Source organism: Petromyzon marinus, chromosome 1, assembly GCF_048934315.1.
Source record: "Petromyzon marinus isolate PM22_M1 ecotype Great Lakes invasive population chromosome 1, UKy_Petmar_22M1.pri1.0, whole genome shotgun sequence".
In the NCBI taxonomy this organism is placed as follows: domain Eukaryota; kingdom Metazoa; phylum Chordata; class Hyperoartia; order Petromyzontiformes; family Petromyzontidae; genus Petromyzon; species Petromyzon marinus.
In genome coordinates, this window is record NC_133667.1 from 33,261,567 (window position 1) to 33,285,076 (window position 23,510).

Here is a 23,510-nt window from a genome sequence, read left to right on the forward strand (position 1 = left end):
CGGTGTTGTGTTTTTTTGCTTGCGTTCGTGGCTACTGTAATATACGCGTCGGTTGAAATGGACCCCGAAACTCGCTATACGTGCAATTGAATCGCGCGCGCGTCAGAGAATCATTTATTCGCCGTTTGTGCCGAATTCTATTCGAAAGCCGGGTGATTCACCAAAGCCATGCCCACTCGAAGAGGCACCGTCTCGGAGGGCTTTGGGTATCACCAACTGAACCAGCAGAATCCCGCGGCTGCCTTGGTCCGTCTCTGCATGCCTCAGAGGCATTAACGCAGAGCGATAAGAATCCTAAAGGTGTTTTGCTCTGGCTCCGCCAGTCTCTGCCGTTAACATGGAAACCCATAAATGTGCCAACGAAATACATTTGAAAGAATCCTTAAGGCACCTCGGCGCGGCGGTCAGAGAACACAGACATTCACTCGGAACCACAAGAATCCTGCCTTAGTCTGGCTGTCTGAGCCTCGGGCCTTAACACGGAGCCCTAAGAGTCCACCGATGAATGGATGTACACAAACCCCGGGCGCACGGTGATACGCAGCGTCACGAAAACGCACGGGGAGCACGCGAGAGAAACAACATCCCACTTCGGGCCGAGGTGCGTGTGTCAGCACAGGCTGCGGTTCGAGTGGGCCCTCGGCTGGCAGCAAAAAAAACAACAATGCAACGCTCCCGCACACAACGCGAGACGGCGAGGGGTCCTGGCGCTCCGCCAATCTTTACTCCTCGTCGCGACGCGAGCCTGCCCTTACAAACCGCCCGCCCGCCCAGTCACCCAGTCGCCCCGGCTGCCCGCCCCACGGAGGAATGCGTCTTTAGAATTCACTCATCGCGTTGGGCCATCGCAGATGATTCAAAATCCTTGAATCTGTATCCCAGGTCTCCCCTTTGAATCTGTGTCCCGGGTCTCCCCATGTCCCTCCGCCCTGCCCTTCATCTGCCAGCATCGTATCTATCTGAGCAAAAAATTGCAAACGATACACACAATATAGCGAGAGAGTGGGAGAGAGGTCGAGAGAGAAACTGGAGTAAACACCGTGGCAAGAAGTGGTTACAAATGAGCCACTTCGCAGCGTTTGTTTTGAAAACCGGGCGGGAAATTCATCAGCATCGTCTGACATCCCACCCCGTTCACCCCTCCCCCTCCCTTACACCCCACCCCCTCCCTCCTCCTCGTTTATTATCGCACGTGGAGCTGTCAGCCCGCGGGGTTGACTGATCGATCTTCTGGCTGTACGTGCGTCTGTCGGTCTGTCTGTCTGTGCGTCCGGATGTCTGACTGTGCATCTGTCTGTCCCTCTGTCTGTCCGTCCAGATGTCTGTCTGTCCGTGCGTCTGTCCATCCGTCTGTCTGTCCGTCCGGATGTCTGTCTGTCTGTACGTTGCGTGTGCCTGTCCCTCTGTCTGACCATCCATCCAGCTGTCAAGCTGTCTGTCCGTCGATTCACCTGTCTGTCCATCTGTCTCCTTTATCTGTCCGTCTGGCTGTACGTCTGTCCGTGTGTCCTGTCCTTTCACTGTCTGTCCGTCCGCACGTCTGTTTCACCACGCTTGAAAAGTTCTCAAAGTAGTAATAATAATGAAAATATTTTTTTAAATAACACGCAGGCTTTCGCGACCGTTATTATCCATAAGAGTTTTTTTTGGGGGGGGGTTAGGTCGCGTAAATATATAAATGAATTGGCACGTCCCGTTTACGTGACAACCCTTACTAGTTGTGTCGGGTGGTGGCGGGTTTTAACGACGCATTTATATATTCACGCGATCCAATCCAAAAAAAAAACCTCTATCATGGATTTTAGAAAAACTCCACCGAAATGACTGAATGTTTTGAACGGGGTAACGACACGACGTTAGGAAAACCGAGCGTTAGACCGCGCACGCACGAGCTTGCGGGCGGGCGAGCGTGCGCTCGATTGACAGTTCGGTGAACTTCGCGCGGGAGGAGAAGAAGAAGAAAAAAAGCGCCCCAAAAATAACCGCGGCCACTTTTAGGCGGCGCGCGGTTTGTGTGTGGTTTTTGTTTTTTTTGTCGCGCGGTTGGAAGAGCCGCGACCTCGACGCGAGCGACGGACTGGAGCGCGAGCGCGCAGGAGGAGGAGGAGAACGAGCCGCCCGTGTGGACGCGAGCGGCTCTCACGGTCGCCACCTTCCCCCGCACCTCCGATTCAGCACGGTTGGCTGCGTACGGTGCGAAAGATGTTCAACAAACATACGTGTTACGTATGTTTTTGTTTTACCGGGTAAGGCCTCACTGAGCTCACGGAGCTCTTTTTCAGAAGCGACCTGGCTGTCACAAGTGATAGCTCGTCGAAGTGGCTCATTGTCGTGTGGAAAGTTACAGCAGTATTCAAATGCCGCTGTAAAATGGTGTTGATTCTAAACGTGGAGGGAAAAACCGGGGGAACACGCAGAAAAATCCACGCGACCACGGGGAGAGAGACACGCAAACTCCAAATATACAGCAGACGTCCGGGGCATAATGGATCCCACAACCTCCTGTTTACCGGGCGAGGGAGTTAACATCTCACCCACTGGTCTTTGTATGTCCGGCCTTCCGCGGTTTTGCTGTATTGGGTGAAACTGGCAAATGCTTTTATAACTAATCACTCATGCTCTCGTTATATACATATCATACAATAAGGAATGTATCTAAAATGAAATGTGCAGGAAGGACAATTTAATATTTATATATTTTTTAAAAAACATTCTCTAAATGGTCTATGATAGAGCACCCCTTGATAGCATGGCACTCACTCTCTCCATCTCACACTCTGTGTTTCTCTCACATTCTCTCACTTTCTCTCACTCTCTCTCTTACTTACTCCTCCCTCCGCTGTTCTCACCTCCACGTAGTTTGCGACTCTCCCCCCATCGCGAATCTCCCCGGGCTCCGCCACGTGGATGTCTATGGGGAGGTACGTGTGGTGCGGGTCGCTCGTTATCAGCAGCTGAAAGGGAAAACCATTGCGGCGGTTACTCTCCCGGTTATTTTTTTTTATATATGTCGTTGGTTACGCGACGAACTATTATGGCAAGCACGGTTGGCTACGTACGGTGCGAAAGAAGTTCAACACAGACGCGTACATTTGTGCGGCGAGCTAAATATCTTGACGCAGCCGCGCGAGCCAACGACGTCATTGTAAATCAAGTGCAAAAACAATGATTTACATGGCCACGCTACCGTCGCTCAGCTCTTACTTGAACGTAGAACGGAGGGTCTAAAGGAGGGCCTAAGGCTATACAGCCTCATTAGCCTGCGGGTTAATGCGGCCCTGTGTGTAAGCATCGCTGTATGAATAACTATCCCCCGTGGACGAATGACCGAACGAACAGACGGACAAGAGACTGTGCGGGTGCGACGTTGTTCGGGCACCACACCTGTGGAGCCCCGCAGCCTGGGCACGGTGTAGTCACGGGGCCCAGGAGGCGGTCGCGGGGAAACTCGGCATTGGGGGACGGGGATGACTCGGCCGGAGAGAGACTGCGAGACGTTGGGGCGGCGGCGGCGACGCTGGGGGCGGTGGCCGTCGTGGCCTCGCTGGCTTCCTGGCACGTGGCGGGCTGCGTGGAGGCGGCGGTTCCACGGGGCGGCGTGGCGATGATGCGCACGCGCTCGCACCCCGTCGCGGAGCAGTACGCGTTCCCGTGGCGCTCCCGACTCGAGCTCACGTGCAGGTGCAGGAGCCTGCGACGGGTGCACAGACAAGGGGGGGGGCGAGTGCCGTTTAGCGAGCACCTATTGATGCCAACATAGCACGCGAGGTGCCGGAGGGTCGGCGCCCACACCCCCTCCCCCCCCCCCTTCTTGACCGGTATCAAATTCAGCCAGCTGTACCTGAGCCTGACCTGGGGCTCGACTGAAGCCAGCCGACTCGTCCCACCTGATCCCGCCTGGTCCCATGTGACCTCGGCTGTAGGCCTCGAACAATTCAACCAGCCCGCTTTAAATAATAGTTGTTTTATTTTATTACTATTCCACTCGTTCATCCATAAAAGCCTCGCAGAGTCTCAGGACTCTTTTTCGGGAGGGTCCTGCCCAGTTTTCCCGATAGGGGGGCGACGATTGCTCCGGGCAGCCACGGCGGCGAGACGTTAACTCCCTCGCCTGGAATACAGGAGGTCGCGGGTTCTAGCCGTGAATCCAGCAAATCGGCCGTCACGACCGCGGGTCGCGAATCAACTCGAAAAACCGATCGCGCTTATCCAGTGGCTACGCTAGCGCCCTGAGCCCCCCCCCCCTCCCCCCATCCCCCTGCCACTGCCTCCCTCGCCGCCACCCCCCGTCCCGCCTCACCCGGTGCTGGCGTCGTGGAAGTAGAGGCGGCGCCCGTGGGCGGCGCGCAGGGCGTCGGGCGAGGCGGCCGGGTGCAGCCGCTGCGCCCCATGCACCTGCGACAGCTGGCGCTGGTGGACGTCGGACACGACGGAGAAGGCGGTGCCGCGCGGGTAGCACAACGCCACGCGCACCCAGTCGCCCCTGCGCGCGCGGACGGGGGACACGCGGCGGCGCTCCTCACCCAACATCCCGGTGTTCCCCGTCGCAAGGCCACCCGGGGGCCTCTTTGGGGGCCTTTAGCGCGGGCAACCCCCCCCCCTCCCCCCCACCGTCACCGCTCCCGACAATACACAAATTCTAAAACGCAACCCACCGTCACCGTGCTGTCAAACGTTTACCGTCTCCGCCGGCACGCGCTAAGCGGCGTAGAGTGAATCGTCAGATTGGGAATATTTATTGAGACTGGAGGAGCAGGAGGAGGATTCCGATGAGCAACGAAGCTCTTTTTACACCCACGTGATCACGGCGAGCCACACCGCGGGGGGGGGGAGGTTAAAGGAGGGGGGGGGCATCGTCGCGTGCGTACAAAGGGGGAAGAACGCCGACGGAGGTGGCTCGCGACGACCCCCAACCCCCCCCTCTCCCCACCTGTTGAAGTTCACGAGGTAGATGGTGACCTCGTCCGGCGAGGGCCCGTCCCAGCGCAGCGAGTAGTCGGTGCCCAGCTGCACCACGGGCTGGTACTGCTGGAAGGCGGCGGTGCTGCCCGACGGCGGGTAGAGTCCCCGGAGGGTCATGACCCCCGCGGCCGCCCCCGCCGAGCGCTCGCGCCGCACGGACAGCGTGAGGTTCTGCGGCCGCCGCGCCTGCACGTACAGCTGAACGAAAACACGCACGTGTCCGCGTTAACGCCTAACAAACTAAATCAGAAGTTTTGCATCTGACAGCGTGACGTCGAAGCGCGGGGCACTCCCCCCCCCCACCCCCCCAACCCACCGGCCCGATTCGCCGTATTCCGAGGGATAACGGCTCTGGCCGTACGAACGCGTCCCAGCCACCGCCAAGATTCCCGTCCAGCGCAGAGTAGGATGACGGAGATGGGGCAGGCAAGCGAGTGAGCGAGCCGGCCAGTGAGTGGGCGAGTGGAGTACGTGAACGTACGAGCACGTGGATGAGCAAACGAGCGAGCGAGCGGGCTAGCGGGCGAGTGGGTGGGTGCAACTTACCTGTGCGTAACGTCCCGGGCAGATCATGGCATTCCAGTCGCTCTGCATGTGGCAGGCCGGGGTCCAGAGCAGGGCATTGTCCGCGCGCGCCACGTGGGAGTCGGGAAAGCCCGACACGGATCCGTCCACGTCGTGGAATATGGAGTTCTTGTCGCCGTCCAGGTCGTTGTCCTCAAACCACGGGCCGGGTTTCCCGAAGTTCACGCTGAGCTTCACCTGGGGTGGTGGAACACAAAAACAAAGACCCCCCCCCCCCCGATAACTCCTTAACAGACGGCTGGGGCAAGTGCTGTGCGCAGCGAGCACCTTTGAAGGAAGGGTCAGCCAAGCGTATGAAGAGGGGGGGGGGGGGTTGAACAGCAACCACGCCCCAGATGCATTTGCTTCCCAAGTGTGGATGTTTACACCCGCCGCGCCAGGTACACATTGAAGGTTGAGTCGACCTAGGGGTTGCCCAGCACCGGTTCAGGTCTATGGGTCTTACAAGAGTCTATGAGAGACTATGGGAGTCTATGGGTCCTCTATGAGTCTGTGAGATGGGGCCTCTAAGAGTCTATGCGAGTCTCTATGGGTCCGTGTGAGCTTACGAGTTTTCTTTGAGTCTACGAGATGGGGAGAGCCGCTGGGTCCTCTAAGAGTCTAAGCGGGTCCCCTCTCCGAGTCTATCACAGTCTACGGGGCTTACACGAGTCTGTGCGAATCTCCACGAGTCAGTGCGAATCTCCACGAGTCCTCGATGAATCGGCGAGAGTCAATGTGTCCTCGACGAGCCCATGGGAGTCCCTACGAGAGCGGTGTCCCGCCGGGGGTTTTGGCCCCGCGCACCCACCGAGTCGTCCATGCGCACGCGTGACACGTTGTTCTGCGGCGTCATCTGCCACACGTTGCGCAGGAAGAAGCCGATGGCGCTGCTCCGGCGGTCGCGCGTCGGCGCGAAGTGGCGGAAGGTGCAGCGCTCGACACGGCACGGCCCGTCGTAGAGCTGCACGCCGCGCACCGGGAACGAGCTGCGCCGCCACGCGCACGCACAAAAGACAAAGATCCCCCGTGTAGCCTCAGCAGACTGTTGGGGGCTAGTGCAGCCAAGGAGCAGCACCTATGAAGGCCGGCACTGCACACGAGGGGGTGGGTGACCGTCCCCATCGTCTGGAACGCGACCATCGTCACTATCGTCATCATCATCATCATCATCCACGCTGCATATTTGCAGCAGCTTCAGCGTTCAACTTGCACCGACTGTCGAGGGGCGCTTCGAGGCCCCACGTCTCTCTCGCCCGGCTCTCAAAGGGGGCCGCTTCACTTCGATCCGAGCCACAAAGTCACGGCCATTTGACGATGCTTCTCGATTGCTGTGCGCGCTACAAGTGTCTCTGTTCATTATGCATGGGTTTCGATTTAAAGCTTTCGTGACTGCAGGGATTCATCTTCTTGGTTCTTTCGGTAAAGTCACGTAATAGAATAATAAAAATAAAGCATTATAAAATAACTTTATTTTATTACAATAAAAATAAAACATAATAAAATAACCGAAAGAGCCAAGAAGATGAATGGGTTGTCGCAGATGTTGAGATTGAGATTCTGCTCAAGAATTCCTCCTTCTTCGTCCCACTTTCCCCGTCGCCTTCCGCAGAAAAAAACAACTCATCGATTCGCACTCAGCGCGAGCATTTTTCCAAAACCGTTTTTGTTTATTTTCGTGTTCTATTTTTGCCGTACGCATCCTGCTTCTATTCATCCTGGGGTCTCCTTTGAAAGAGAGACCCCGAGTCTCAATGGGCTCTCCCCCGGCCATAAATAAAGGACTTTGATTGATTGATTGTTTGACTGACCGTAAGGACGCACTGTGCTGTATGCACAAAGACAATGATCCCCCCTCCCCGTGTAGCCTTAACAGACTGTTGGGGCAAGTGCCGTTAGCGAGTCGCAGCTATGAAGGCCGGGACGGCACACGAGGGGGTGGGTGGCCAGCACCAAGCTCGGCAGCCTTTGTCTCCCCAGTGACGATGTTTACACATCGCACCAGGTACTCATTTGAAGCTGAGTCGACCTAGGGGAGTCCCAGGGCCGGTTCAGATAATCGTCACCGTTGTTGGTGGCCGTGAGCGGGAATCGAACGTGGGTGGCTGGGTTTGCAGCGCAGCACGCTAACCGCTGCGCCACCGCTCCTCCGTGCGTAAACAGATCATGGGGGGGCGATGGGGGGCGGGGGTGGAGAGGGGCGAGCGTGTGATTTTGGGAAAGGTTACTCGCGTCAACCTAAAAATAAAAAACCGCTTTATGCAAAGTGCAACGGGCAAATTCCTTCGCAAAAAAACAAACTTGGGGGGGGGTGGGGGTGGTGGTGGTGCGTCATTCGACCTCTTGGCTCGCGGCGTCAAGTGCGGCCGGGCTTTCTAAAGAGCGGGGGAGTGGGGGGGGTTGGGGGACTCCGCCAGCGCTGCCGTGCAAATGTTAAACGATCCGCTTGGCATTTTACTCGGGCACGGCGCATTCATTACGGATGCCCTCCCCGACGTGGTCGGCGCGGCACTTTTCCCGTAAAGTGCCGTGCCGAGCGGCTTCTTTCCCCCCCCCCCCCACCCCACCCCCCTCCCCTGCACGTCCCCGACAAAGTAAGGGATTTTTTTTGTGTCTTATAGCTCCCGAGCCCCGTTTGCCATTTACCACTCGTTTCGCTCTCTCGTGGGCTACCGGCCGGAGGAGTTTTACAATGAAAGCAAACAGCGCCAAGCGGCAGAAGCAGTGACAATAAAAACCACGCACACGCAAGGCCGCCGTGGTTTCGTTTCAGATTTTGTTTTTCTCTCTCTCTCTCTATCTCTCTCTCTCTCACGTTTGATCTTAGGTCTGGGATTTTTCAAGCTTGGGCACTGTTCGTGAATCTTAAGAATCCTACTTGAGAGTTCGGCTCCAGCGCACGAACCGGTTTGATCGCTCCATTTCATCGGGTGACGTCCTCTCGGGACCGCGCCTCTCTCCACTGTCGTCAGTCTCGACAAGCGACCGACCATCATCCCAGTTATCGACGTGTCCTCAACCTCGCAGTCAATATGACAACGTCCGACTTGCATATTCTCTCGAATCCACGTGTTCCTCTTCCTGCCAATTCTGTGTAAGTCTAAACATGAACACACACAGACACCTCTCCATCCTTCTTTGGACACGTTTCAGCTTTAGTTTCAATGTCTGTGTCGATGTCCACCTTTCCAATCCGTCACGTGTAACTAAACTATTCAGCTATTTTTTTATTTTATTTTTTACCAGGTAAGGCATCACTGAGCTACGTAGCTCTTTTTGGGAAGCGACCTGGCCACAGATGATAGCTCAACGAAGTGGCTTATCACGTGGACATTTAAAGCAGCCAAATACTCTAAAGGCGTGTTTCTAAATGTGGAAGGAAAAACCAGAGGTCCCGGAGAAAAATCCACGCGACCACGGGGTGAGAGACACGCAAACTCCAAATATGCAATCGTCAGGGTCAGGATCGAACCCACGACCTCCTGTATACCGGGCGAGGTAGTTAACATCTCCTAGCCACCGTGTCACAGCGGGTCACGAGTACTGCGGGCAGCACTGTTACCAGCAGCTACAGCCGTGGTGAGAGGTAAGTACAATTGACGCGGTGTGCCGGTTGTCGAAATATTTCAGAGCCGCCGGTCGATTGGACTAGGTGGCACGCGGTGGTGTCCCGGGTGTGTGTGCCGGGCGCGTTGGAGTCGGCTTCTCGGGTTCGGGCTTTAATGGCGCAAGCGCGCCAGGGGCTTTCCGAGTCCTCGCGGGGCGCTCGTTCAATCGCTCGATGGAGACGAATAAAAGCCTCTTGAGACGTCCGTGAAATTCGGCGCGTGGGCATCGAAGGGGGAGGGAGGATGGAGGGGAGCGAGCGGGGAGCGGGGGTGAGGGGGGTTGCTGCGATCAGGGATTCCTCTATTGCCCTGCGTGGAACTTTCTAAACACGAGTGACGAGGCCCTGCCGCCACCACCGCGTGTAAGGCGCTGTGGTGGCGAGATGTTAACTACCTCGCCTGGTACACAGGAGGTCGTGGGTTCGATCCCGACCCTGACGCCTGCTGCTATATATTGGGAGTTTGCATGTCTCTCTCTCTCATCATCATCACGGTGGCTAGGAGATGTTAACTACCTAGCCTGGTATACAAGGGGTCGTGGGTTCGATCCCGACCCTGATGCCTGCTTCTGTATATTTGGAATTTGCGTGTCTCTCTCATCATCATCACGGTGGCTAGGAGATGTTAACTACCTCGCCTGGTACACAGAAGGTCGTGGGTTCGATCTCGAGCCTGACGCCATTTGTCTCCAGGTCGCCCGGTGTTTCCCTCCACATTTAGAATCAACGTCACGCGTTCAGAGCACTTGTGCCGCTGTACATCTCCGCACGCTGATGATAAGCAACTTCATTGGGTGGGCTATCATTTGTTGGTGGCCACGTCGAATCTGAAAAAGAACTACTGCATACTCGGTCGGGCCTTACCTGGTAAGTAAATAAAAAAAAATGCTTACATTATTTTTTTAAACGTTACACACCTGTGACCGTGTAAGCGGCGGGCCGGATCGGGTGGAGCGCAGCGGAGGAATTCCGTCGCTGGCGTGTTTGTTTATTTGTTTGCCTGCCCGCTCTGAAGGATCGTCATTCTCCCGCAAGGCTTCGTTCCGCTACTTCGGAAAGGGCGGCTCGCGCGAGACGAGGAGGAGGTGGCGGTCGCCAACGCAAGCACACACACGCGCGCACGCGTGCACACCTGGACGCATACATGCATATAAAGACAAAGATCCCCCGTATAGCCTCAACAGACCGTTGGGGCAAGTGCTGTTAGCGAGTAGCACCTATGACGGCCGGCACCCTACACGAGCAGGGGTGGGATGGCCAACACCACGCCCGACCGCCTTTGTCTCCCTAGTGGCGATGTTTACACACCGCACCAGGTACTCATTTGAGGCTGAGTCGACTTAGGGGGAGGCCCAGATTCGGATAATCGTCACTGGTGTTGGCCGTGAGCCGGAATTGAACTCGGGTCGCCGGGTTCGCTGCACGGTACACTAACCACAGTGCCACCGCTCCCCAATTACACACACACATGCACGCACATACGGTACACATTCGCATGTATCAGACCCCGCATTGTCTGTGCTTTATAAACGCTGGCAGGAATAACAACATCACCACCAGCAGCGGCATTATTAAAACCAGCTGCACATTTGCAACGGAATAATTACGTCACGAGCTGATGCTTGGGACACTGGGACCTACTTTCGCTGGGATGAAGAGGCACTGCTTTACATATTCATCACGGCCGTCATGATGATCATCATCGGAAGCCATGGTCTATGCACTGCTGGATGAAGCCCTCAACACGCAAGGACCGTCCGTCACGCTTCTGCAAGGTTCACTTGTAGCGTGGTGTTTCTGCTGTAAGGCAGTTGTTTTATTTGAATGGTTGATGGTTAGGCACGTGGCCGTCAATTGATTAATTGATTAAATCAATTCACGACACGTGAAGCGAATCACTCGCCAACCTCTCCCCTCTCATTACACTCCACTTCATCCCCTCCGCGCTCTCTCTCCACTGCTGGAGGTTACAGTCAAACTTTTCCTACTGGGAGGTCGCTCACTCTCCTTTGCTGCGCCTAGCGCCACAAATTCACTTTCCAGAGTGTGAGTGAGTGAGCGCATGAGTGTGTGAGCGAGCGAGTGAGCATGTGTGCAAGCAAGCGAGCATGTGAGCAAGCGAGCGAATGAGTCTGAAAATGTACGAGAGCGAGGGAGTGAGTGAGTCTGAAAATGTACGAGAGAGCGAGTGAGCATGTGTGTGAACGAGCAAGCGAGTGAGCATGTGAGCGAGCGAGTCAGTGAGTCTGAAAATGTACGAGAGAGCGAGCATGTGTGTGAGCGAGCGAGCGTGTGAGCGAGAGAGCGAGTGAGCATGTGTGAAAGAGCGAGTGAGCGAGTGAGCATGTGTGTGAGCGAGCGAGCGAGTCAGTGAGTCTGAAAATGTACGAGAGAGCGAGTGAGCGAGCGAGCACTCACGAGGTGCGAGCCATCGTCCGGAACCGCCCGTCGGCGCCCGCGCCCCAGAACCGGTTGTGGCCCCCGTTGGTGCCGAGGTTCCCGCTCTCGCCGACGAAGATCGAGTCGGTCACCTCCTGGCTGGAGCCCTCGTCCGTCGGGAACGTCCCGTCGCTGGAGGAGCGCCGAGACAGCAGCAGCAGCAACGTCAGAAAAGGAAAACCGTCAGGGGTGGCTGCTCTACAAAGTCCACCGCGTGTTACGCCCGTCCAGCACGAGTTTCATTCCAGAATTCAAAACTCGGAATGGTGAACTCACCTGGCGAAGGTGATGCCGATCGCGTTGTCAGCAAATCTGTGGGAAAGGCAAAGAGGCAGACGCGGCGTTTAGCGGACGCGCGCGCAGGCACGCACAACGATGGGCCGCTCTAGCCAGGACTTAAATACAGGGTGGTTTAAAATAATGGACCCAGTTTCAAAGCAGTATATTTCACGATGGCAACACGTTACAATTACACAAAAAGTTACAAACGGTTTAATGAGTGATCACGTCTTACTGACCATTTTATAAATGCTCCATGTGCCCTCCACCTGCTGTACGGACAACATCGATACGATAGTTGAATTTGTCCCAAACGCCTCTCTTCTCACGTTTTCCTTTGAAGTGCGTGGTCGCCCTGTGCTCTTCCCCTTACATCAACAGCAGCCCGATTCCTCAAATTGTCAGTACCAACGACGAATGCTCTTTGACATTGGCGGATCAATGCCAAAACGCCGCTGAATTGCACGCTGCACCGCAATTATAGACTCAGTCTTGCTGAACTGCAGAGCGCAAAACGCCCCTTGTGTTTCGGGGGGTCACCATCTTGCGAATGACCGAGGCTAGGGGCTGTTTGTGCGCTGGGAGAGGCATCTAGCGGTAATCATTTTAAACTCTATGCCCCGCCCTCTCTATGCCCCGCCCTCTATATGCCCCGCCCTCTCTATGCCCCGCCCTTTCAAGTGGTAAGAGTTTCATTCATGGGCGGTTCGTGGTTGCAGAGATACAGCGATTTCAAATCGAGTCCATCGCTTTCAAACGCCCTGTACAGTTATTCCCAGCGGGCCCATCCGGAATGAGAGACCCCGGTGGGGGAAATTATTTCTGCACCCCGACGCTCCACATCCGGTATGACCCCTCGCTACGGCGTGAGCCGTGTGGGAAGAGTGGGGGGGACGGTGGTGGGGGTGATTGGGGGTGTGTGGGGGGGGGGGGGGGGGGCGTCCGAGCCGGGAGCCTCAAGCGCACGACGCTGCGTGTGGGAACTCACGCGGAATTGCGCACGGAGATGGTTCCACCACGCAGCCAGGCCCCGTGGTCGTTGCGGAACGCGACGAGGCGGTCGAAGACGGCGGCGACGGCCGGCTTGGCGGGGTCAGCGTCCTCGTGGGGCCGGTACCTTGGTGAGGGGGGGGGGGGCGAGAGAGAAAGGGGGGGGCTGCGTCATCGTGCGTGACGCCGCCGCTGCTGCCGAGTCGTCACGTTCGAACCTTCCGAGCGATGGTGGGGGGGTGGTAGTGGGGGGGTGGGGGGGTGGGGGGTGGGTGGGGGGGGGGTGGTGCTCCCGCCGCGTCAATCCGCGTGGAGCTGCTCACCTGGCCGTGACGGGGGACAGGTACTCCCTGGGGCTCTGGGCGCTCGCGTGCGTCACCTTCACCCCCTTGTCCAGGAAGACCCCGGCCTGCGGAACAGCAGCGAGCCGTTAACACGTTAACACGTTAACACGTTAACACGTTAACCCATTAACACGTTAACCCGTTAACACGTTAACACGTTAACACGTTAACCCGTTAACCCGTTAACTCGTCCCCACCTCCCACCGAACAACGCTGGGCTGCGCCGAGACGTCCGTTTCGCCTGCTGCACGTTGCAATCCATCGTCGTCATCGTCGTCGTCACGTTCATCAGCCGTGACGTGGCCACCCCGCTGTGAACGAAGTTTGCCACTCCACCTCCACGGTGGGCGAGACCCTCGGCCGTGCACCTTCTTGTGGATGCAATTGCTGCCCTGCGATTTATAGATTCTGTAAGCCGCTTACGTAAACATGAATGTTTATTATTTAATGCTGTTGAATCTGCCGAAAGGATATTGCACGCTCGCCATCGCGTGAGCGGATTTTTTGTTATCCACAGGATCTATCACTCTTTCTTTCTTGGCCATAAATCACAGGCGAGTTGCCCCACCCCCCCCCCCCCCCTTTGCTGCGGCTGCGCAGTCGTGAGTTTTTGCGCTTCCGGACGCAAGTGTGGCCCCGATGTTCGTTGCCCCCACGGAGCCATCTGATGTCCCCCCTCCCCACCCCACATTTGACCGCAGGAATCTTTTCGTCAGCCGTCATTGACAGTAGCCGTCAGCGAGGCCATTACCCTCGGATTGCCATTAAACTTTTATTAGCAGTGACGCGCGAGCTACACGTGAACAAACCACGTCGGAGCATGTTGAGGCTACATCTCTCTGATCCTTCCACTGGCTCCCAATGCCAATCCTGGATCAATTTCAAGACCGTGTGACTGTGTGCGTGTGCAGGCATTGGCGTGCGCACGAGGAGCGGTCGCCCTAGCGGTCCACGCACTGCTGTTACCAACCCGGCGGCCCGGAAGTTTGACTTCCCGATCGCGGACAAAATCATCGGCGAAAGCCGCCCTGGGCCTCCCCTAAGTGGACTCAGCCTTTAACTCGCAACTCGGTGCGGTGTGCGTAAACATCAGCGAGGCGTCCAGACGGTAGTGCCGCGTTTAGCGCTACGCTGGGCCTCAAAACCAGGCGACCCAAGTTCGATTGTCGCTCACAGTCACCGACACCGCTGACGATTATCTTAACCGGTCCTGGGTCTCCCCTAGGTCTACTCTGCCTCAAACTGGTACCTGGTGCGGTGTGTAAACATCGCCACTGGGGAGACAAAGGCCTAAGTAAGAACCCTGGCACCCTAACGGCGGGGGGGTGGGGGGGTATCTCTGTCGTGCGCGAGCGCCGTACCTTGCTGTTGGAGTGCGCGCGGTTGTTTCGGAAGAGCCCGAGCGGCGACAGCTCGGAGTGACCCTCGGGGAGCGCGCCGGCCGAGGGCCCCGTCGGCACGCGGTGGAACGCGAACCAGAACCCGACGTCCTGCGGCGGGGAAAAAAAAACACCGACGTCGACCGGGTCAGCTCTCGCTCGCTCGCTCTCTCTCCATCCATCCATCCCCGTCTCCTCCTCTATCCGTGGCTCTGCGTCCATGTTCCCGCGTCTATGTCGCCCTGTTTGTCTTGGACTTCACCATGATTGGAGTTCTAATTGGAGTTCTAATCAATCGTGGTATAATAGTAATAATCATTTTTATAATGATAATGAGATAGTGTCTTTCAAATATCAAGAATTGGGTGATAATGATGATGATTTGATGAATATTACAATTCAGCCATCCGTCGATAGCAAAGCCATTGGAGCCAAAGGCGCATTCCATTCGGTGCTCTCGCTCCGCTCTCCAGGTCAGGTCATGCCCCGTAAAAAAGAAAAACCCAAACAAAACTTTAATTTGTAATTATTCTTAGATGGAAGGAACTTGAGCCATGGAGCTGCCCTTGGGCAAGGAAATCAAGGAGATATTAACATTCACAAACTTCGGTTGGACCTACGAGTAACCCGTAACAACAACACACGTGGTCCAGCGGTGTAACTTAATTAGTCCAGTTATGCGCCTCTGGGTTATTTGGGCTTCTTTGTTTGGTAAGAACCTCCACCCCAGAGGCCCTCCCCTCCAAATGCCCTCACGACCCCCCCGCCCCCCCCCCCGCCACGGAAACCCTCTCAAATAAAATAACGAATCATTATCTCATGACGTTCCTTGAACCCAGCGAAACCTCCGCCGCCGCGGTCTCCATTGGGCAGCGTGCTGCCACGAGAGCTGCCCGCTGAGCAGATTTGCCGCGTAATCTTTTGTCACATTGGGGAGAGAGGGGGGGGGCGAGGCGAATTTGGGAAGCGTTGACGCCGGCGCACGACATTCGTTGCGGCCGTGGACGGTGCGTGTCCGTCCAGGGCCGCAACACCTCTACAAATTATTTATTTATCGATTCATCAATTTATTACTACTTACTGGGTAAAGCCCACTGAGATATAAAGCTCTTCGTACGAAGCGAGCTGGCCCATCACAAATGATCGCTCAACCAAGTGGGCTTGTCGTTACGTGGAAATGGATAGCGGCCAAAATACTCCAAACGCGTGGTGTTGATTCTAAAATGGGGAGGGAAAACCCTGAGGACCCCGGAGAAAGATCCACGAGACCACGGGGAGAAAGACACGTAAACTCCAAATATACAGCAGGCGTCAGGGTCGAGATTGAACCCACGACCTCCTGGACACCAGACGAGGTAGTTAACATATCCTAGCCATCGTGATGATGAGAGAGAGAGAGACACGTAAACTCCAAATATACAGCAGCAGGCGTCAGGGTCGGGATTGAACCCACGACCTCCTGGATACCTGTCGAGGTAGTTAACATCTGGCCACTGCGGCGCCCCAGATCACCTGAAATTATTCTGCTCTAATATGTGAGGTGATCAGTGAATCAGCAAAGCAGTCGGTCGGAGAGGCCGGGGAAATGAGTCGATGGGTGAGCGGGTTAACGACGAGCTCACCTGAGCACCCGCAGCGGCGTTGTCAATCAGGTTGTTGTTGGGATGGGAAATCCAGAAGGTGGAGACGGCCCTGCGTCACCGGGCGGGACACGCAAACGAACACAGCAGCCGGGCGATTAGTGCACCACCCGCAAACTGCAGCAGCGGCAACAGCAGGAGAAGCAGCAGCAGAATCAGCAGCAGCAGAGGCAGCAGCAGCAGTAGAAGCAGCAGAAGCAGCAGCAGCAGAGGCATTAGCAGTAGAAGCAGCAGAAGCAGCAGCAGAGGCATCAGCAGCAGAAGCAGCAGCAGCAGCAGCAGAGGCAGCAGCAGTAGAAGCAGCAGCAGCCTTGGGTCAAATGTCCGTAGAATCATCCAGAGTGAACAAAAGAAATCCTACGGCAATCAATCAACGAACGCCGTCAAGTTAGAACCACCGCCACGGGATGATCCAAACGGAGCGGAGGCGAGACGGCGGCTCCTGCGGGATTAACCGGGGCGGAGATGTGGGTGGGTGGGGTGGGTGGGTGGGGTGGATTGCTGTTGGGAAGGTCGTGGGCTCGCTCACATGCAGTCGGCGCTGGGGTTGGGCGTGTAGCCCGGGTGCACTGCGCCACGCAGCGCGAGGCAAGCGGCGTCGCCGCGGTCGGTGGGCAGCAGCGTGCCGGGCCGCGTGAGCAGGCCGAGGTTGCGCGCCAGCGTGTTGCGCTGCTCCGCGCCGTCCTCCATGAAGAAGCAGTGGCCCAGGGTGTCGTAGCCGACGGTGTCGCTCACCTTGCGGCGGGTGGGAGATAAATGAATAAAGACTTTGAGATGAACTCAAAACATTGGTCCAGATGTTGGGAAATCGGTGGCGAGGTCGGGGGCGTGGGGTGGGGGGGGGACAAATACGAGAATCGAATCAACATCAGCCGATCAACTGTGCAATCTGTCAATCGCTTCCGGACCGAGCGACGGGCCCGGTGGTGTGGAGCTGGCGCTGCTGCGTAGGGGCGTGCGTGTGCGCGTGCGTGCTCGCTGGCGGGGAAGCGCTGGCGCAGTGATCACGTCACCGCGCTTCGAACTCGGAGACCCAGGGGTGTTCGATTTCTGCCCGAGGCCACCACCACCAGTGACGAATATCTCAAACAGGTCCTGGGCCCTCCCCCTAGGTCGACTGGGGAGAGACAAGGGTGTCCGGGCGGGGTGGTGCTGGCCACCCACCCACCCACCCCCAGGTGCTGCTCGCTTCACAGCCCTCGCCCCAACCGGTCATGTTGAGGCTATGCGGGGGGGGGGGGGGTTGGGGGCGGTGGGGTGGGGTGGATGGGGACACCTTTGTCTCCTCGCTCGCCCGCTCGCTCACCTGCAGGCCGCTCGTGCCGTGGATGGTGACGCAGCGCGAGAAGCAGTGGTGCACCGCCAGCCCCACCACGGCGGGTGGCGCGGGGTAGAGGGCCGGCTCGTCCACCGCGCCGCACATGTGGAAGTGCAGCGGGTAGCTGCCCAGCACCTGCTGCCCCATGCGCGTCAGCTCCACGTGCGACAGCCCCACCGCGGAGAAGTTCGCCGTCACCTGGGGAGGAAGGGGAGGGGGATGGATTTTTCTCCGGGTCCTCCTTTTTTTTCTTTCCCTTTCCACATTTTCAGAATCAACGCCACGTGGCGTTTGGAGCACTTGGCCGCGAATCAACGCCACGTGGCGACGAGCTGTGGCTTGCGATAGCCGGCCAGGTCGCTTCTGAAATAACGAGCCGTATAGCTCAGTGTGCCTTACAGTACCTGGTACAAAAAAAACTAAATAGTTTTTAGTTTAATGATGGGAGAAAGCAACGGCAGGGATTGAAATTGGATCTCAAATTATTTTGACAGTGGTGCACACACGCAATTAGCAATGAAGAAGGGTCATTGCACGAAACGTCGGCTGTTATTTATAATCTACATTTTCCTTTTCAAAAGCCGCAGAGCGTTAGTGACGAACGTGGTGACGCTTAAACTCTAGATGGTTGGTATTCATTAGTATTTACATACAGGTGTAACGATGCATTGATTGGCGAGCAGATGGTTACCCTGACGATACTCCCACGGTGCAGTGTAAGCGATGATGATGCTTGTAATGCGTTGATGATGATAATGATAATTTTGTGATGATAACGATGTTTATCCTTCTTTGATTGTATGTCATATATATGTTGAACTTCTTTCGCGCCGTACGTAGCCAGCCCTGCGAATCGGAGGTGCACGTGATTGTGACCATGTCAACCCTGTGCTAATGACGAAGATGATGATTCAGTGTTCTTGATTATGATGATCATTCTGCCATGATGATACCTCTGATGCTGCACGGATGACGACGACGGCGATGAACCGCCTGTGGTAATGAGCTTACAGAGATGCGTCAGACACAATGCAACGCCGATAGAGAACCAAGATTGTGACGTCTCCTCGAGGTGCCCCCCTGCGCCCCCCCCCCCCGCCCCGCGCACCTTGATGTGCCCGCCGAAAGTGTCGAAGGAGAAGAAGCGGCAGGCGTTGTCCCCGTAACAGCTGGGCTCCATCTCCCCCTGGACGACGACGTTCCGCGTCAGGAGCCCCACCTCGGCCCTCATGTCCACGCCGTCCACCACCTCGCCCACGTGCGTGAACCGCGGCTTGCCTGCACGCGCGCACAGGCCCAGGTCATGTCTCGTCATCGGTAGTGTAGTTACTCCGATCCCAATACGGACACACGGACACACAGGCACGTGGACACGCGGACAGACACACAAACACACAGACATACTGACAGACACACAGACACACGGATACGCGGACAGACACACGGACAGACACACCGACAGACACACAAACACACAGACACGCGAACAGACACATGAACAGACAAACGGGGCCACGTGTCCGTGCTCGAGCGCCGGGGACGCGCGAGCGAGGTGGCCTCACCGTCCACCTTGACCTGGTTGGCGGCGCACTCGGGGCACGGCAGCAGCGTGAACTCCTCCGCCTGGTGCATCGAGAAGTCGGTGCTCGCCACGACCACGCGCTCGCCCGCGCGCCACGACCGCACGTCCTCCGCCAGGGTCAGCAGCGGCGACCCCAGCAGCTCCACGCGGAACCCACAGCGAGGGATGCCTGGGGAAGACGGGGCCGGTGGGGACGGGCAGGAGGAGGAGGCGGTGGACGAGAGTTGATGGAAGAGGAGGACAAGGAGGCTGCCGAATGTGGGGATTTAATGCCAACTAAGAGCGTAAAGAAGCAACGAAGCGTACACATGAGAGGTGATAACATATTTTAATCACTGTGATCATGTTTGCAATTTCCCCGCACACACCGGCCGAACGGCCCTCGGAATGAACCTGCCCCTACGGACCGCTGCCCCTGTGGCCAGTCCGGGCCTCGCCTCAACCTCCTCCATGTCCATAGTGGTGGGGGGGGGGGGGGGGGCTGGTGGTGCTCACCTTCCTCCCAAGCGCTGTAGGCCGTCACGCTGTAGTTGGTCCCGTCGGTTGTTCGGAAAACGTGGCTGGCGGAGGCGACCCCGTGCGAGTCCATGTTACGGTATTCCCGGAGGTCCTCTTCTGGGGGGCCCGGCCCCCCGATCACTGCCACCATAGCCCAGGAGTATCTGCAGTGACACCGGTCATAGCGGATGGGGGTGAGGGAGGCACGTGGAGGTGGGGGCACTGCGTCACACTCGAGGTTCCTGTCGTCGTCGTCGCCGGCATCAGCGACATTTTCGTGATCGTTAGGCAGGTTCAATCCACTGCTGGATGAAGGCACTGCCACACATGCGTGTATACACACATCAGATTAAGATTATCATCATCACAATAATCAGACATGGTCTCAACTGCTGGATGATGGCCTCGACGATAGCCATATTCATTCATACTGCATGAAAACTATTTAAATTTGAGGGATTTATTCGAATGCAACTTGATCTTCCACGTGTAATAGACGTATGTTATTAAACATGACCCAAAATGGCTTTACTTGTGTTGACTTTTTTCTAAAATAAAGTAGTGTTATATTAAATAGTTGCGTAACGTGCTACGTGCGTGTGTGGCCGTGCAAGATGTACCGCACCACTGCCCTCTGGCGGGCGAATCTGGGAGCGCACCGAGGACAGGTTCTTGTTAGCGAGCGCCTATTTAAGGCCGCGTGTTCGGTACGGCTATGTATGCCTGTGAGACTTTGACGTTGACAAACATCCTGACAGAGATGAGATATTGGCACTGTAAATGTATTTGCTGCAGAAGGATATTGCTGCTGCTACTGCAGCATCTAAGCTGGACCCAAACAGTGACCAACGTAGAAGTCGGGACAAGGTTGCACGTGGAGGAAGACAACCTGGTGATGATGATGATGATGCAGGCAGTGATGAGGAGACTGGCACTATTTGGACGCATGCGCAGGATGGACAACAACTGGGAAATTAAAATCGTGTTGTTCGCACAACAATGGGAAGGAACCGCAGAGTAGAGGAAGAGAGAGAGAATGGCTCGAGGACGACATTGTCACGAGAAGATCGGTGCCAGAAAGACGTGGCACTTACTTGAGCCGTATTGGCGCAAGGCAGAGGGAGGAACGTGGAAGCAACAATTGACGAAATGTGGAGTGGACGCCTCCTGCGGGGCTATCTGCCCCATGGATCGTGATGACGATTAAAAGCCGAGGATGCAACGGTGGCGGTGGTGTGGCCGGAACGGTGCTCAGCCACCTGTGTCCCTCTGGTGCAGAGTGACGTTGACCACGTCACGTCAAGTTGCTAGTGCTTGCAGCGCACTGAGATACTTGACGACGGTTAACATCAGGGGAACGTGCGATATCTGAACCTGCCCCACCCCTCCACTCGAAACCAACTGTTCTTTTTCACCAACACGCACTGACCAACGTGGTGAAGTATGGTCAAACAACCCCAGCGACAACACACGACAAGGCGTGGGGTTGGCGCTTCATTCACCCAGCAAGTGGGCCCCGCGGTGGCTAGGAGATGTTAACTACCTCGCCTGGTATACAGGAGGTCGTGGGTTCGATTCCGACCCGAACGCCTGCTGTATATTTGGAGTATTGCGTGTTCTCTCTCTCCCCCGTGGTCGCGTGGATTTTTCTCGAGGTTCTTCGGGTTTTCCCCTCCGCATTGAGAATCAACATCACGCGTGTTGAGTGTTTGGGTGCTGTAAATGTTCGCATGATGATGAGCCACTTCGTTGAGCTATCGTTTGTGATGGCCAGGTCGCTTCTGGAAAAGAGCTGCATAGCTCAGTGGGCCTTACACCTGGTAAAAAAAAATAGTTTAGTTTGTTTTTGATTAATAGTTTAAGCGGATGTTTGACGCAGAAACCGTCGACTGTTGACGAAGTGAGAGGCGCGTGCGAGCCCGTGCGTCTTTAGAACGTTCATACCTCAATGAAATGACATCTGCCGGTTTTATTTGGCAGCCGATGCTTCCTCGGCCGCATGTAGAGCGAGTGGGGAACAACGGACAAACGGGTTGGTTGGTGCCGTCTGTGAAACGGTGGGTGAAAAGCTAGCGGCGCAGCCCTGCGATTGCTCGCAAACGCCGCTTGCCGGCGGAAGGGCCTCCCGGCTCGAGGCTGTGCGGCACCTCTGTTCACACGCCTACCGCCTTTACCGGCACGCACTGAGCGGCGTAGAGTGAATTCATGGCTGAATAAACCCCCACGACCCGTGTGGCACAGCGGAGAGCCCTCAACAGCGATCTTAACGGCCAACATTACGTCTCCAGATTGCACATTGGATTTTTTTCTCTCTCTCTGATCTCCCTCCGTACGTGGTGTTCCGTCCCGTCTCTCTCTCTCGGTACGTTTTCAAGCACACATCTTCTCCTTACTTCTCGGATGAAAAACATTTTCATCCGTCCAATCAGCGTGCATCTGGCCCCAGTTTTACCCCCCCCACCCCACCCACCCCCCCAAAAGAAACAGAACTTGCTTAGAGGAGCAACAACAACAACAGGAAATTACAAAAACTCGTGATCAAAAAACACGGCTACGGCCGCGAATTCCACCACACCACCCCCCTCCCAAACACACAAACGATGAGAATGTTAATTCAAACCGCGACACTGCGCAGGCACGCGAGTGCCAGTCTGCATAGCTCCGTCTGACGGCCCGAAACCTCCAACACGGACAGACACTCTTCACCCAATTCCACGAACAATCCTCCCCAAAAACAGCGGGCACGCGTGCGCACGCGAGTGGATGAATGAATGCAGACAGCTGTAGCAGGGTTCAGGGTTTACGCGCACAATTTTGCACCCCAGATACGTGATGCAATCGGATAATATGGTCCGGGTGCAGACACATGTGGGGGAGTTCAGTAGCCCCACTCCGACAAAAACGAAAAAAAATGTTGCACCAGAGAAGTTCACATCCCACGTGTCCCCCTTGTTGGCTGTTGCACAACGCGTGGCTTATTTGGCAGCCGGGCACTTAGCCTAGAGACTGGCCTCGATTTAAAACACACAAAGTTGTAGCCTCAACAGACTGTTGGGGCAAGTGCTGTTGGCGAGCACACCAATACCAATTAGCCGCCATTCGCCACTAAGTGACGGTGACGGCACCCACGGCGATCGTGACAGGCCAGGTGCACTTTGAGGGCACGTGAAGTGTCGAAGGTTCGCTGACAGACGGGGTCACTGGACAGACCCAGGAGCCATGGATTGACTGACTGAGATTACTGGCAGATGCACCAGCTGTACCCCAGCTGTACGTACACACACACACATGGGTTCCTTTGGGCGTGAAATGGCAGCCTACCACTGAGACAAACCCTGCTGATGAAACCGAGAAAGTCAAAACGGGCGGGGGGGGGGGGGTTCAACAGTTTTGCCTTGCTGAAGAACAAAATGCTGCTGGAGGGCATTGAAAGAGAAGGCCAACCATGCTGATGATTCTAAATGTGATTAAATTTCAGTTTTTTTTTGCTTTGGGTGGTGGCGTGAGATTCACACTCGCGCTGTAATGGGAGAGGGGGCAGAATATGAACGCATCTCACGCACGTGAGAGTCGGGGAGATTTAAATGCGGCAGGTGTAACGGGCCTTGCAATCGTGACCGCAACAGAACACGGGGAGCCGTTTCAAAGCGCCTCGTTGTGCAACTCGAGTTGACTGCCATCGGTCGGGCAGGATGCAGAATTCTGCCGCGCGGGTTTCGCTTCTCGGGATGGTCCTTGACCCGGGCTACGCCGGAAATTTATAAGGAGAGCCCCGCTCAAGCAAAGTCACATGACGACTGGGGAACGCATCGAAAATGTCACTTTTGTTTCAACCGGTTGGAATCCTTGCCTACCCAAATAAACGAAGTGATAACCGTGGCACATTCCCCTCCCGGCCCCTTATTACC

The 23,510-nt window shown here is 56.1% G+C and overlaps 2 protein-coding genes across 3 annotated transcripts in view; both read right to left on the minus strand.

The window, feature by feature from the left end:
- The window catches only part of LOC116940280 (cell migration-inducing and hyaluronan-binding protein-like), an 89,181-nt gene that overhangs the window by 59,016 nt on the left and 6,655 nt on the right, over positions 1-23,510 (minus strand). The gene's annotated exons all lie outside the window — the stretch shown is intronic.
- Positions 1-23,510, minus strand: part of CEMIP2 (cell migration inducing hyaluronidase 2) — a 62,202-nt gene that overhangs the window by 3,725 nt on the left and 34,967 nt on the right. For both annotated transcript variants that reach the window (XM_076067293.1, XM_032949912.2), the window contains 17 exons: positions 19,600-19,766; positions 19,085-19,273; positions 18,631-18,800; positions 17,511-17,720; positions 16,734-16,939; positions 16,187-16,256; positions 14,547-14,675; positions 13,165-13,250; positions 12,840-12,968; positions 11,849-11,884; positions 11,552-11,704; positions 6,338-6,515; positions 5,509-5,724; positions 4,931-5,160; positions 4,301-4,483; positions 3,385-3,691; positions 2,850-2,954 (listed from right to left, as the gene is read on the minus strand). In XM_076067293.1, coding sequence (XP_075923408.1) covers positions 2,850-2,954; positions 3,385-3,691; positions 4,301-4,483; positions 4,931-5,160; positions 5,509-5,724; positions 6,338-6,515; positions 11,552-11,704; positions 11,849-11,884; positions 12,840-12,968; positions 13,165-13,250; positions 14,547-14,675; positions 16,187-16,256; positions 16,734-16,939; positions 17,511-17,720; positions 18,631-18,800; positions 19,085-19,273; positions 19,600-19,766 — 2,764 coding nt within the window. The remainder of the gene's footprint in view (positions 1-2,849; positions 2,955-3,384; positions 3,692-4,300; positions 4,484-4,930; positions 5,161-5,508; positions 5,725-6,337; positions 6,516-11,551; positions 11,705-11,848; positions 11,885-12,839; positions 12,969-13,164; positions 13,251-14,546; positions 14,676-16,186; positions 16,257-16,733; positions 16,940-17,510; positions 17,721-18,630; positions 18,801-19,084; positions 19,274-19,599; positions 19,767-23,510) is intronic.